The sequence below is a fragment of the Hylobates moloch genome, unplaced genomic scaffold (assembly GCF_009828535.3).
Source record: "Hylobates moloch isolate HMO894 unplaced genomic scaffold, HMol_V3 SCAFFOLD_3, whole genome shotgun sequence".
Classification (NCBI taxonomy): Eukaryota; Metazoa; Chordata; class Mammalia; order Primates; family Hylobatidae; genus Hylobates; species Hylobates moloch.
In genome coordinates, this window is record NW_026652278.1 from 63,209,444 (window position 1) to 63,224,792 (window position 15,349).

A 15,349-nucleotide genomic window follows, 5' to 3' on the forward strand; every position below is an offset into this window, starting at 1 on the left:
ATTTTCTCCGTATCAGCAATAAGGCTGTTTTTCACTTTCGTACCATTCATGTATTCACCAGAGTAGCACTTTTAATTCCTTCAAGTTGCATTAACAACTTGGATAACTGGCACAAGAAGCCTTGCTTTCAGCCTATCTCAGCTTTTGATATGCCTTCTTCACTAGCATAATCCTTTCTAGCTTTTGATTTAAAGTGAGAGATGTGTGACTCTTCTTTTCACTTATATACTCAGAGGCCATTGTAGGGTTATTAACTGGCCTAATTTCAACACTGTTGTGCCTCAAGGAATAGGAAGGCCGGAGGAGAGGAGACAGATAGGAATGGCCAGCTGGTGGAGCAGTCGAACATCAACGTTTATCAATTAGGTTTGTTGTCTTATATAGGTAAGGTTCATGGCACCCCAAAACAATTACATCAATGACCACTGATCACAGATCACCATTACAGATATAGTAACAACATAAAAGTTTTGAAATACTGTTAAGAATTACCAAAATGTGACATAAAGACACAAAGTGAGCCTATACGCTGTTGGAAAAATGGTGCCAACAGACTTGCTCAATGCAGTGTTGTCAAAAAACCTTCATTTTGTAAAAATTCAGTATCAAAAATTGAGTAAAGCTTATAAGCTTTAGTAATTCTCACAATATTTCAATATTTTTCATTATCATTTTATCTTTTATAGTGATCTTATATCACTAATTTAGCAATATAAGACAATGCATGACATGATCAGTGATCTTTGATGTTACTATTGCAATTGTTTGGGTGCCACAAACCACATCCATGTAATAACAACACAGGCATGCCTCATTTTATTGTGCTTTGCTTTACTGTGCTTCTCAGATACTGTGATTTTTACAAATTGAAGGTTTGGGGCAACCCTGCATAGAACAAGTCTATCAGCACCATTTTTTCAACAGCATGTGCTCATCTCTGTGTCAGCATTATTAAGCAATAAAGTATATTTTTAAACTAACGTATACAGTCTTTTAAGACATAATGTCATTATTGCACACTTATAGACTACAATATAGTATAAATATAACTTTTATATGCACTAGGATACCGAAAATTTTGTGATTTGCTTTATTACGATATTTGCTTTATTGCAATATTTGCTTCATTGCAGTGGTCTGGAACTGGGCCCACAATATCTCCAAGGTATGCCTGAATTATATAGCTTAAAAAGGAAGGAAATTCTAACGTGCTACAACACAGATGAACCTTGAGGACGTTATGCTTAGTGAAATAAGTGAGTCACAAAAAGAAACACTACTATATGATTCCACTTCTTTGAGGTACCTAGCCTAGTGTTAAATCAAATCCATAGAGACATAAAGTAGAATAGCAGTTGCCAGGCACTAAGAAGAGGAGGGAATGAAGAGTTGCTGTTTAATGAATATAGAGTTTTAGTTTCCTCAAGATGAAAAGAGTTCTGAAGATTGGTTACATAATAACGTGAATATACTTAATGCTACTTAAAAAATGGTTAAGTCTGTAAATTTTATGTTGTGCATATTTTACAATTTAAAATAGAAAACAAAAAACCTCCCTCCCACTGGTATCTAGCCATCTCCTAGTTCCCATATGACCCACTCTCTGTAAGTAACTTTTACTTATCCAGAATTTCCTTATGCATTTACAAGTAAATATAAGCAAATCAAACAACCATATACATTGTTCTATATTTTGCTGTTTTCACTTAACAATATATCTTGGAATTCTTTCGCAGAAATCTTCATGATTTAAGAGCAACATTTTAACAAGAACTTTAATATATGAAGGAAAGCTTTAATATGACAGAACTTACCAATATCTGGTAGACATTGCCCATTATAAGGGTACCAATTTCCTTTTACAGTAAAGGGACTTTTCCTGTTGCTTGTTGAACCGGTTCCCAGCTGCCCATTACCACCAAGCCCAAAAGAGTAAATTCGTCCTGATGAAGGAACAAAAGCAGAAGTGTGCTGCCTAGAGTAAAATGATAGAAAACCTCAGACTTAATGTTACCTTCCAACAATTTACAATGACAAAAGCAGAGAAAATATCAAAAGAGGTAATTTTTCTTTTCAAAAAAATAAATTAATAAAACCAATTGTAGTTCCAAAGCTTCTGTACAAATATTCATTAACAGCCTTAATCTATAGAATGAATTCTGCATCACATAGACAGGCTGCACGAGCATGGTCCAGAAAATTTCCACTAATGTTTAAATTTTAAACGGCCTGGGTCTATACTGAAATACCTTACAATAAATGATTCAGCACCAGAGTAGCATCTAACTATGTTGTTCAAGGAAGTCCCCACTACTCCCCTTGTCAAGTTCTAGTCCAGAACTGTGGTCTATGAAAGTCCTCCATTTGGGTATCACCGAGAAGTTTTAGGCTAAGAAATGGGAAGTAATCTAGTACCAATCAGAAGATTGTTATATACACTTACGCATGACAGAAACAACATTTCCTTTCTTCTGAGGAAAGTAATCTCTGTATGTATGCACCAAAACTCCTCTGGAGGTACTATAGTGAAAGCAAACCTAAGAAACCACAGATCTGAAGCTAAGGATGACCCACCAATCCACTCTCAGTAAACCTATCCAACTCCTCAGAATAAGTCTCCTTAGGCAAGCAGGGAAGTATTTCATTGCGTACCCTATCCATGAGATGGTTTTACTGAGGGGACATGGCATCTCCAGGTCTCACCCTTGTTTCTATCAGGTCTTAGATCTCGTCTCTTGCCCTAAACCTCTTTGCCATTTGTGGCATATTGTTTATAAAGTGGCTGAAATTATCCCTCTACCCATACCAATATCTTATGCAATATGACTGTTACAGTTGTTCCTAGCAAGACTGGAAATCTCTTTCTCCATGTCTTAAATCCAAGTCCTAATCTATAGCTTGCTTTGGCCAGCAGAAACAACAGTGTCTCAGTTCCGAGCCTATGACCCACAAGTGGCTTTATACACTCTTTCCCTAACTATCTTTAGCAATTCTGCTCTACCATCATAAGAATAAACCAAGGTTAGCAGCTAAAGGATGATCTACAATCTGGAACAGACAAATTGTCCCAACTGAGGCCATCCTAGACTCCCAGCTCCTAACCAGATCATCAACTGATCATCTAAGTCAGCTAAGATGAGAGCAGCCCAGTTAAGCCCGGCCAAAATTACTGAAACAAAGAACTATTAGCTAAATAATTATTTTAGGTCACTAGGTTTTGGAGTCATTCTGTTTAGCGATATAAGCTAACTAATACATTACCCAGATTGGCAAATTCTTTCAGGGTAGCTCCAAAGTCAATTCAAACTAACAACTTTGGTTTTCAAATTTCTTTTGTTTTTGCCAGGTGGAGTTCTCTTTACATCCTGGCAAACTCACATATGCTATTTTAAAGGGGTTTTGATTCAAGAGTTTTCAAGTTAGCTAGTCTGCCAGATTACGACCCTTCCTCAGGAAGCAGCCAACTCAAAGGAATGTATTAACAGTTTGAAAATTACTGCAATACTATTTTATTAAAACTCCTCCTCACACTGGCCTAATAAAGCACTGGTTCTTAACCCTGGCTGCATATTTGAATCATCTTGGGGTGAATCTAGGTAAAAACATGTATTTTGGCCAGGCGTGGTGGCTCACGCCTATAATCCCAGCACTTTGGGAGACCGAGGCAGGTGGATCACTTGAGGTCAGGAGTTCGAGACCAGCGTGGCAAACATGGCAAAACCCTGTCTCTACTAAAAATACAAAAATTAGCTGGGCACGGTGGCGTGCGCCTGTAGTCCCAGCTACTCAGGAGGCTGAGGCAGGAGGATCACTTGAACCTGGGAGGCAGAGGTTGCAGTGAGCCAAGATTCTGCCACCGCACTCCAGCCTGAGCAACAGAGCAAGACTCAGTCTCAAAAATATATGTATATATGTGTGTGTGATTATAGCATAAAGTGGCGTTCAGAGCCACTGCATGAACAGAACTACCTTAAGCTCTAGATTTGATGTAAGAGCTCGAAAGCACTTTATTATACTACTAGAATGTAAACCTTTTTCTTTTGCATCGTCTACTGATTGACTGACATTTTGGTAATCTTGACTGCCTTGTTAAGGAGGTTTCTGACAATTATTGAATAAGGAAATAATACATATTTCTTTTTTAAAAATTTTATTATTTATTTATTTTTGAGATGGAGTCTCGCTCTGTTGCCAGGCTGGAGTGCAGTGGCGTGATCTTGGCTCACTGCAACCTCCGCCTCCCGGGTTCAAGCGAGTCTCCTGCCTCAGCCTCCCAAGTGGCTGGGACTACAGGCACGCACCACCATGCCCAGCTAATTTTTGTATTTTTAGTAGAGACGGGGTTTCACCATGTTGGTCAGGATGGTCTCGATCTCTTGACCTCGTGATCTGCCCGCCTTGGCCTCCCAAAGTGCTGGGATTACAGGCTTGAGCCACTGCACCTGGCCCAATAAGATGTCTTATAGTACTGACTACTTGGAAGTCAAACTGATCAAAATACCAGATACCTACTTATATTTCCTGTTTAGGTTAAATCCTTAGACCTCACTCAATAGTCAAAATTTTACCCCAGATCCAACAGTTACATGAATAAAACTGCTGAAAAGAACTGGTTTACAGAGCTGAGAATAACTATTCAAATCATGTATTACACAGCTAGGAATAACTATTCAAATCATGTACATTTTGGCTACTAAGAATTACAAAACTGGATAACATTAAATCATTTGTGATATTTCACAAAGGACTAATAAAGTATGTCACCCAAAATAATTTAAATTCACCACCCTGTAGTATTAAGCATGCATATTCCCATCACAGCCTGATGGTGGTTGGGCTGTATATTATATTCCCCATACCTTAACTTTAGGTTTGGCCATATAGTTTGCTTTTGGTCAATGAGATTTCAGTGAATGTGATGCAAGCAGAAGGATTGAAATGGAATGTACAGTTGAGTTTCCCTTCTTGTATATTTGTCTCCATCAGAAGAATACCCAGAGGCAGCCCACTGCTCTTCTGGTATAGTCCCAAGAACGAGATATGTAACAAAGCCACCCTAGCTGAAACACAGCCTGAGCAAAGTCACCCCAGTGAAGAGGCAGCCTGAAACAGAACTGCCCCAGTCAATCTCTAGCCTAAATAAAAGCTACTCCAGATAGCCAAAGGCCTGGCTTTACTGAACCACAGAGAAAGAAAGAAACATTTACTATTATATGACACTGACATGTTGTTTGTGCACAAGAGACCAATACAAACATTATAAATTTTATGTAAATAAACTTATTTATTTATTTATTTTTTTGAGACAGAGTCTTCGCTCTGTTGCCCAGGCTGGAGTGCAGTGGTGCAATCTCAGCTCACTGCAACCTCTGCCTCCTGGGATCAAGCGATTCTCCTGTCTCATCAGCCTCCCCAGAAGCTGGGATTACAGGTGCACGCCACCATGCCTAGCTAATCTTTGTATTTTTAGTAGAGATGGGGTTTTTTTGCCCTGTTGGCCAGGCTGGTCATGAACCCCTGACCTCAGGTGATCAGTCTGCCTCAGCCTCCCCATGTGCTGGGATTACAGGCATGAGCCACCACGCCCAGCCTATGTCAATAAGTTTAAAATTAGGCAAAACGAAAAAAATTGTTAGAAAAAAATTAACATTCACATAACTGACTCAAGAAATAATAAAAGCTATCTCATAGCCACTAAAGAAATTGAAGAATGTTTTTTAAATTCCAAAAAATAAAATGCCAGGTACAAATGGTTTTAATGGCGAGTTGTGCCAACATTTCAAGCTGTTCTATTTCCAAAAATTAGAAAACAAAGGTACATTCCTCACTGTTATTTTATCAGACTAGAAAACCTTCATAATAAAACCTGGTGAAAAGAATAATAAGAAAAAAATTATAGATCAAGTTCACTGATAAACAGAAATATAAATAATAGTCAACAGAATATTCACAAATCAAACCCAGCACTAAACAAAAAGGATAATACTTGACCAAACTGAAGTTATTCCAGGAAAACAAAGCTGTTAACTAGAAAATGAAAAATCCATCAATATGCCATGTTAACAGATTAAAGGAAAAAAAATCATAAATCATTTCAATAGATACAGAAAAAAACAACATTAAAAACAACATCCATTCACAATAAAAAAAAATTAGGAATTAAAGGGAAATTACTTAGTCTGATAGAGGTTATCTACAAAAATCTTAACAGCAAACATGATACTTAACTGTGAAATACTGAAGGTTTTCCCACAGAAAGGAAACATTATGTTACAGTAAACATTATAATGGTGTCCTAATCAGCACATTAAAACAATTATATAAACACGTTAAGTATAAATAATAGATAACAAAACAAAACTGAATTGACTCACAGATGGTATGACTATGTACATGAGTAAGTTATTAATAAGAGTTAGCAAGGTGGTTGTATTTAAAATCAATATGTAAATATCAACTATTTCTACATGCCAGTGATTCCTCAGAAAGTGGAAATAAAAATATAATACCATTAAGGACGCACCTAGGAACGGAACTACAAAAAGACATACATGACCTCTATGATGAAAATTTTAAAACATTTTATTGTAAGACATTAAAGAAGTTTGGAAGTTGATTATTAGAAAAGTTAATATTATAAAGATAACTTTTCCCCAAATTAACCTAGAGATTCAATGCACTACCAATCAAAATCCCACAAGGCTTTTTTTTTTTTTTGAGAGAACTTCACAGACCTATGCTAAAATGTATATGAAAGTAATAAAGGTCATCATCAACCAAAGCATTCTTTTTTTTTTTTTTTTTTTTTTGAGGTGGAGTTTCACTCTTGTTGCCCAGGCTGGAGTGCAATGGCACGATATCAGCTCACTGCAATCTCCGCCTCCCAGGTTCAAACGATTCTCCTGCCTCAGCCTCCCGAGTAGCTGTGATTACAGGCATGTGCCACCATGCCCGACTAATTTTGTATTTTTAGTAGAGACAGGGTTTCACCACATTGGTCAGGCTGGTCTCGAACTCCCGACCTCAGGTGATCCACCCGCCTCAGCCTTCCAAAGTGCTGGGATTACAGGTGTGAGCCACCATGCCTGGTCCAGCCAAAGCATTCTTAAAGAACAGAAGAATAACAAGGAGTCACTTTACCCCAAATAGAAGTTATTATGGTGTCTATATAGTGTTTAAGCAGCACAGGGGCAGGCATATAGATTGAAAAATTAGAGATCATAGAAAGAGATCCATGTACATATAACAACTTATGGCAACAGTGACACCATACAGTAGGAGGGTGACAAATTTTCAAAAATGGAGCTAGACAGGGGGATTCTTGGAAAACTGTGGAATAAAAAGCACCGAGAATCTGTTTCCCACCTGGACAACAATTACACTGACAGAATCTGTCTGACAGAACCATTCTGCAACTCTGGAGTCTATGCACGGTTTGTTATTTCCAAGAGAAGAGTTGGATGGCAAATTCTGGTTAATTTCAATTTCAGATCATAGCATGGTAGCAGTTACCCACTCCTTACTCCTGTGTAAGGCAGCCATGAACAGCTTCCAGGAGTAGCCTGTATGCAACTTGCAGAAGCCAGGGTGGGCAATAATGACTTTGTCCCTTTTAGGAACTGGTGTCCTGATCACTGATTGGTGCTTCTGATCACCAAGGTGCAGAAAGGCAGGCAATCACTGTTGTATACTCTCCCATTCTGGCTAAAGAGACTTCCAAGGAATTCAAAGGGCTGATGCCTTTCTCTTTTTTTCCTCCACTCTCCTTTCACCCCCACCTTTCATTTTTTTCTTTGTTTCTTTGGGGAGCCAGGCATTTAAGGTCTAGAACATTTAAAAAAACCACATTTATGGGTGAATTTAGAAAGTCACTGTGCATTAGCAGGGAAAGGTATAGGCTAAGAAAAGATCTGCAAAGACCTCATTTTTATACCTCAGGGTGACTCCTGACGCAGAGAAAACCTACAATAATCAAAAACCAAAAATCAGCAAACTCTGGCAAAGGGGGAGAATCTGATTTCCAGTTACCATATTATTAGAGTTAAATGTCCAGTTTTCAAAAGACATCACAAGGCATACAAAGCAGTAGGAAAGGGTGGCCCATTCAAAGAAAATATAAGCCAACAATAGAAACTACCCCTGAGAAAGGTCAAATGGCAGACCTAAAAGACAAAGACTAAATCAAACATCCTAAAGATGCTCAAGGAACTAGAGTAAGATGTGTAAAAAGAAAAAAAAAATGTATGAACAAAATGGAAATATCAATCAAAAAGAAAAAATAAAAATAAATTCTGGAGTTGGAAAGTACAATACCCGAAATAAAAAATACACTAGAGAGATTTGAAGGCAGATTTCAGCAAGCAGAAGAAAAATCAGCAAATGTTAAGATAGGACAGTTGAAATTATTGAGTCTGTGGAACAGAAAATCTTAAAAAAAGTGCTAGGGGAACCACAGGATACCATTAAGCAGACCAACATAAGCACTGTAGAATTCTCAGAAGAATAGAGCAAGAGAGAGATTATTTGAAGAAGTAATAGCCAAAAACTTCCCAAATATGGTGAAAGACATGAATTTAAACATCCATAAGCCCCAATGAATTCTACGCAGGATAAACTCAGAGCCCAAAGACACACAGTTCAATCAAAATGCTGAAAGACAAAGAATCTTGAAAGCAGCATGAGAGGAGCAGGTTGTCATACACAAAGGATTCTCAATAAAATACTTAAAAACTGAATTCAGCAGCACACTAAAAGGGTTACATACTATGACTACAACCAAGTGGGCGTTATTCCTGGAATGCAAAGATGGTTCAACATATGAAAATTAATATATGTAATCAATGTAATATATCAAATTAACAGATTGAAGGGGGAAAAGACACACATAATCATCTGAATTGATGCAGAAAAAGCACTTGCTTTTCCTGTAAGACCAGGAATAAGGATGCCTGCTTTCACCACTTCTATTCAACATAATCTTGGAAATTCTAGCCAGAGCAATTTTGCAAGAATAAGAAATAAAAGGCTGCGTGCAGCAGCACATGCCTGTAATCCCAGCACTTTGGGAGGCCGAGGTGGGCAAATCACCAGAGGTCAGGAATTCAAGACCAGCCTGACCAACATGGAGAAACCCCGTCTCTACTAAAAATACAAAATTAGTTGGGTGTGGTGGCACATGCCTGTAATCCCAGCTACTCAGGAGGCTGAGGCAGGAGAATCACCTAAACCCAGGAGGCAGAGGTTGCGGTGAGCCGAGATTGCGCCACTGCACTCCAGCCTAGGCAACAAGAGCAAAACTCCATCTCAAATAAATAAATAAAAGGCATTCATTCAAATTGGAAAGAAAAAAAATCTCTGTATGCAGATGATATGATCATACATGTAGAACACACTAAAGATTCCACACAAAAATTGTTAAAACTAATAAACTTTGCAAAGCAGGAGGATACAAAATCTACACACAAAAATTAGCTGAATTTCTTTACATTAACAATGAATAATTTGGAAGGAAATAAAATTTTATTTAAAACCTATCATAAAGAATAAAATACTTAGGAATTAACAAGAAGGCAAAAGATTTATAAAATAAAACTAAAAAATACTGCTCAAAGAAATTAGAGACAAATAAATGGAAAGACACAGCATGGTCATGGACTGGAAGACAAATTGTTAAGATGTCAATGCTACCAAAAAGAATGTACAGACTCGTCCAGGTGTGGTGGCTCACACCTGTAATCCCAACACTTTGGGAGGCCGAGGCGGGCGGATCACCTGAGGTCGGGAGTTCAAGACCAGCCTGACCAGCATGGAGAAACCCCGTCTCTACCAAAAATACAAAATTAGTTGGGCGAGGTGGCGCATGCCTGTAATCCCAGCCACTTGGGAGACTGAGGCAAGAGAATCGCTTGGTCCCGGGAGGCGGAGGTTGCAGTGAGCCAAGATCATGCCATTGCATTCCAGCCTGAGCAACAAGAGCAAAACTCCGTCTCTAAATAAATAAATAAATAAATAAATAAAATTCAAATAGATCAAAGACCTAAATGTAAAAGGTAAAACTATAAAACTTTAAGAAGCAAACAGGGAAATGCTTCATGACATTGGATTTGGCAATGATTTCTTAGATATGACACCAAATGCACAGCCAACAAAAGAAAAAATAAACAAACTGGACTTTATAAAATTTTAAAGCTTCATGCATCAAAAGACACTATCTATAGAATACAACCCACAGAATGAAACAAAATATCTGCAAATATCTGATAAGGGATTAATATCTAGAATATATAGAGAACTCTGAAAACTCAAAAACAACAAAACAGCCAGATTCAAAAATGGGAAAAACACTTTAATTGACATTTCCCCTAAAGATGTACAAATGGTCAACAAGTATATAAAAATATGCTCAGCTCACTAATCATTGGGAAAATGCAAATCAAAACAACAGGAGATAACATGTTACAACGTATTAAAACAGGTATTATAAAAACAACAAAAAAAGAAAAAGGCAAAACGAGAAAATAACAGTGTTGGTGAGGATGTAGAGAAACTGAAACCCTGTACACTTTTGGTGGAAATATATAATAGGGCAGTTACTATGAGAAACAGTATGGCAGTTCCTACAAATAAATTAAAAACAGAATTGCCATATGAACCACCAATTCCACTTCTGGGTATATGCCCAAAAGAACTGAAAGTGGGGTCCTGAAGGGATGTTTTTATATTCATGTTCATAGCAACAATATTCACAATAAGCTAAAACACAAAAGTAGCCCAAGTGTCCATCAAGATGAATGCATAAGCAAAATCAGCATATACACACAATGGAATGCTGTTCAGCCTTTTAAAGGGAGGAAATTCTGACATATGTAGAAGGAAATGCTACAACATGGGTGAATCTGGATGACACTATGCTGAGTGAAGTAAGTCAGTCACCAAAAGACAAACACTGTAAGATTCTGCCTATATGAGATACCCACAGGAGTTAAATTCATAGAGACAGAAAGTAGAATGGTGGTTGCCACAAGAGGGTATGGAGAATAGGGAGTTATTGTTTAATGGGTATAGAGCTTCAGTTTTGCAAGATAAAAAGAATTCTAGAGATGAATGGTGATGATGGTTTCACAACAATATTAATGTACTTAATACCATGGACTGTATACTTAAAAATAGTTAAGACGGTAAATTTTGTTGTATATATTTCCCACTAAAACTTTTAATGGTGCTAGGGTAATTGACTATATTTTTAAAGAGCTGATTCCTTACTTGAATATTATACTGTCCTCCACAAAACAAATCAACTTCAGATAACTTACAGACCTCCACGTAAAAGGCAACACTATATTTTTGAAGATAACAGAGATGATTACTTTTATGCTTTCAGGTAGGAAAATATTTCTTAGGAAATAAATGGCACTATTAAGTAAATATTAATAAATTCATCTACATTAATATCTAAAACTTCTGTTCATCAAAAGACAACAGAATGAAAATGACAAGATAAGGCAAAACATGGAAAGACATCTGTAAAACATATGCCCAATAAAGAACTTCTATCCCTGTACTGAGAAACATTATGAACTTGTATCTACACTATATAAATAACTACTATGAATCAATTTTTATATCCTGAGGAAATGTAAGTGGCCAATAAACATATGAAAAGGTACTCAAGTAAGTCATGGAAATGTATATTCAAATTATGAAGTAACAATAAATATCCAAGAAATTAGCAAAAAGTCTGACAATACTAACTGGTGACAAGTACAAGAGCATCAGGAATTCTCACACACTGCTAATGGGAATATAAACTGGTAAAACCACATGGGAAATATGGTTTAACCTACAAAATTCAAATTAAGTGTCCTCTATAACCCAGTAATTCCATTCTGGATGTATATGAAGGTTAACATATACCATATAATAAAAGTGCAAAGCGGCTGGGCGCGGTGGCTCACGCTTGTAATCCCAGCACTTTGGGAGGCCGAGGCGGGTGGATCACATGGTGAAACCCCGTCTCTATAAAATACAAAATTAGCCGGGGTGGTGGGGGCCTGTAGTCCAGTATCCGAGAGGTGAGGCAGAGAATTGAATAAAAAACATTAATGAGGCCTAATGATGGAGAACCATAACTACATAAAAATCATAAAAGTCTGATGTTAAGAGGAAAAAAAGAATCATCAAAGAATACTCACAGTGTGATTACATGCATTTGAAGCTAATAGTTGATAAAACTAAACTATTGTATAGCTATACATACAAGGTAGGAAAACATTAAGCAAGGTGATCAAAATTAAATTAAGTGGTCAAAAAAGGTACATTTTGCTACTTGGGAGTCTGCTCAATTTAATTCCCCCAAAGATGAAGCTCAACTCAAAGACTTCTATTTATTCCCAAGACCTAAGAATCAACAGATGAAGCTCATTGTCAAAGACTCCTCTGTTTATTCCCAAGAACTCAGAATAAGGAGAATTAGGAGATTATTGGTTTATACCAATCAAACTTTCGTCACATTAATTCTGTCTTAATTAACTGGTCGATCTCTTCACCCTTTAAGGAAAAAAGGTAAGCCTGGGCAACATAATGAGACCGTGTTGCTACTAAAAATTAAAAAAATAAAACTAGCTGGGCATGGTAGTACATGCCTGTAGTCCCAGCTACTCAAAAGCCTGAGGCAAGGGGATCACTTGAGCCCAGGAGATTGAGGCTGCAATAAGCCATAATTGTGGCACTCCAGCCTGGGTGACAGAGCAAGACTCTATCACTCCGAAAAGAAAAGAAAAGAAAAGAGAAGAGAAGAGAAGAAGAGAAGAGAAGAGAAGAGAAGAGAAGAGAAGAGAAGAGAAGAGAAGAGAAGAGAAAAGAAAAAAGGTGGAAAAGAGAAAGAAAGAAGGCTTTCAAGTGTGATATCAACTACAATAAATACATAACATATACACTATTAATATCTTGCCTCAGCTAAATCTGTTCAAGTAAAGATAAATAAAATAACAGTAAGAAAGATGTTTCTCCTGTTACTATGACTCCTCAGTGGCAAAATAGGTATTTGGGGGGAGAACGTGTTTCCTCAGATTATTAGGATCTCTGAAACAATTCAATAAGCAATCCCTAAACAACTGCAGTTTAGAGACCAAAATGCTCTTTTATATAACACCTTACCGTCCACAAGCAATCTGAGTGACAATGCTTCCCATAAGTTCAAAAACTTTCCTTGGGTTTATTTCATGACTGGTAGAATTATGGCCCAACTGACCATACCCTCCAGCTCCAAAAGTAAACACTCCACCTTCCTAAAAAAAGACAAAACCCCTTATCATTAGAAGGCATGATAAAATAAATAACCTCCAGAAAAATAAGTCCAAATCTTTAATATAAACTCAGTTTTTTCTCTTCTAAGAACTGTCTTCACAATTTAACAGACAGACAGATGGCTCTTTCGAAGTAAAATATAAAACTACGAGAATTCCAGGTAATGATGTTTTCACCATTATAAAATATTTAGACACTGAAGAGATACAAATAATTATTTATTTGCATTGCCTTTCATTATCATTATACTGTCTTGCTGAATTCCACATACCTATATAAAATTTCACAAAACCTAAAAATGGCATCATCTTCACTTTTCAAGGTAGTTACTGCCTTACATAAATGCGCTGCAAAAAGAGTACATGTAACCAGAGTGCATAAATAGAGCAATTTTTATTTACTTAATTATTTTTTCAGACAGGATCTTGCTCTATCACCCAGGCTTGAGTGCCGTGGCATGATCACGGCTCACTGCAGCCGCGACCTCCTGGGCTCAGGTGATCCTCCCACCTCAGCCTCCTAAGTAGCTGGGAGTGCAGGCATGCACCACCACATCCAGCTAATTTTTTACTTTTTTGTAGAGATGGGGTTTTCCTGTATTGCCCAGGCTGGTCTCGAACTCCTGGGCTCAAGCAATCCTCTTGCCTTGGCCTCCCGAAGTGCTGGAATTACAGGCATGAGCCACCGTGAGTGGCCTTATAGAAATTTTTAGCATACAGTTACTATAATATACAGATGTCTTTAAAAATCTCCTTATAAAAACATATAACTGAAGCAGGTGGATCACTTGAGGTCAAGAGTTTGAGACTAGCCTGGCCAACATGGCGAAACTCTGTCTCTACTGAAAATACAAAAATTAGGGCCAGACGCGGTGGCTCACGCCTGTAATCCCAGCACTTTGGGAAGCCAAGGCAGGTGGATCACGAGGTCAGGAGATCGAGACTATCCTGGCTAAAAAGGTGAAACCCCCTCGCTACTAAAAATGCAAAAAAATAGCCAGGCATAGCGGCACAGACCTGGAGTCCCAGCTACTTGGGAGGCTGAGGCAGGAGAAATGCTTGAACCTGGGAGGCAGAGGTTGCAGGGAGGCAGAGGTTGCAGTGAGCCGAGATCACGCCACTGCACTCCAGCCTGGGCAACAGAAAAAGACTCCGTCTCAAAAAAAAAAAAAAAAAAAAAAATTAGTTAGGCATGGTGGTGGGTGCCTGTAGTTCCATCTACTTTGGACGCTGAGGCAGAATTGCTTGAACCCAGGAGGCACAGCTTGCCATGGGCCGAGATCATGCCACTGCACTCCAACCTGGGCGACAAAGTGAGACTCTGTCACTAAACAAACAAACAAAAAAACATATAACATATAACTAAATTAGAAGTTCTGTATTGGAAAAAATCTGTGATAACACAATCACAATTAGTATTCTTCAGTTCAGCTGCTTTTCTTCATAACTGTAGCTATATATGCAACTTTATATCCTGCTTTCATCATTTAATAGCGTTACTACATACTGTTATATGAGAACATTCATTTTTCTTTTTTTATCATAGAAAATTTCAAGCAAATACACAAGGTAAAGAGAAAACATAGTAAATCACCATATAACCATCACTCAGTTTCAATAACTGGCAAAATGTTGGTTATTTTGTTTCACTGGTGTCTCCTTTTCCCTTTTGGGGGTATTTTCAAACAAAACAAAAAGAACTTGAGTACTTTAAAGCAAATTGTGGTCATCAAATCATTTCACCCACAAATGTATATCTTCAACAGCATATATCTCTAACCGATAAAAGTATATAACCACCACACTATATCACATTCACAAAATCAATATTAATTTCTTAATATCATCTAATAACTAGGCCATGTTTAAATCTTCTTGATTATTTTATTGCATCATGTCACAAAGCATATGTCTGCTTTGTTAGTGAAGTTAAAAATAAGTAAGTCGGGTGGGGCACGGTGTTTCACACCTATAATCCCAGCACTCTGGGAGGCTGAGGTGGGCGGATCATTTGAGATCAGGAGATCGAGACCATCCTGGCCAAC

At 37.6% G+C, this 15,349-nt stretch overlaps 1 protein-coding gene across 6 annotated transcripts in view; it reads right to left on the reverse strand.

The window, feature by feature from the left end:
- The window catches only part of HERC4 (HECT and RLD domain containing E3 ubiquitin protein ligase 4), a 159,303-nt gene that overhangs the window by 96,667 nt on the left and 47,287 nt on the right, over window positions 1-15,349 (reverse strand). For all 6 annotated transcript variants that reach the window (XM_058436290.1, XM_032138389.2, XM_032138404.2 and 3 more), the window contains 2 exons: window positions 13,156-13,286; window positions 1,815-1,975 (listed from right to left, as the gene is read on the reverse strand). In XM_058436290.1, coding sequence (XP_058292273.1) covers window positions 1,815-1,975; window positions 13,156-13,286 — 292 coding nt within the window. The remainder of the gene's footprint in view (window positions 1-1,814; window positions 1,976-13,155; window positions 13,287-15,349) is intronic.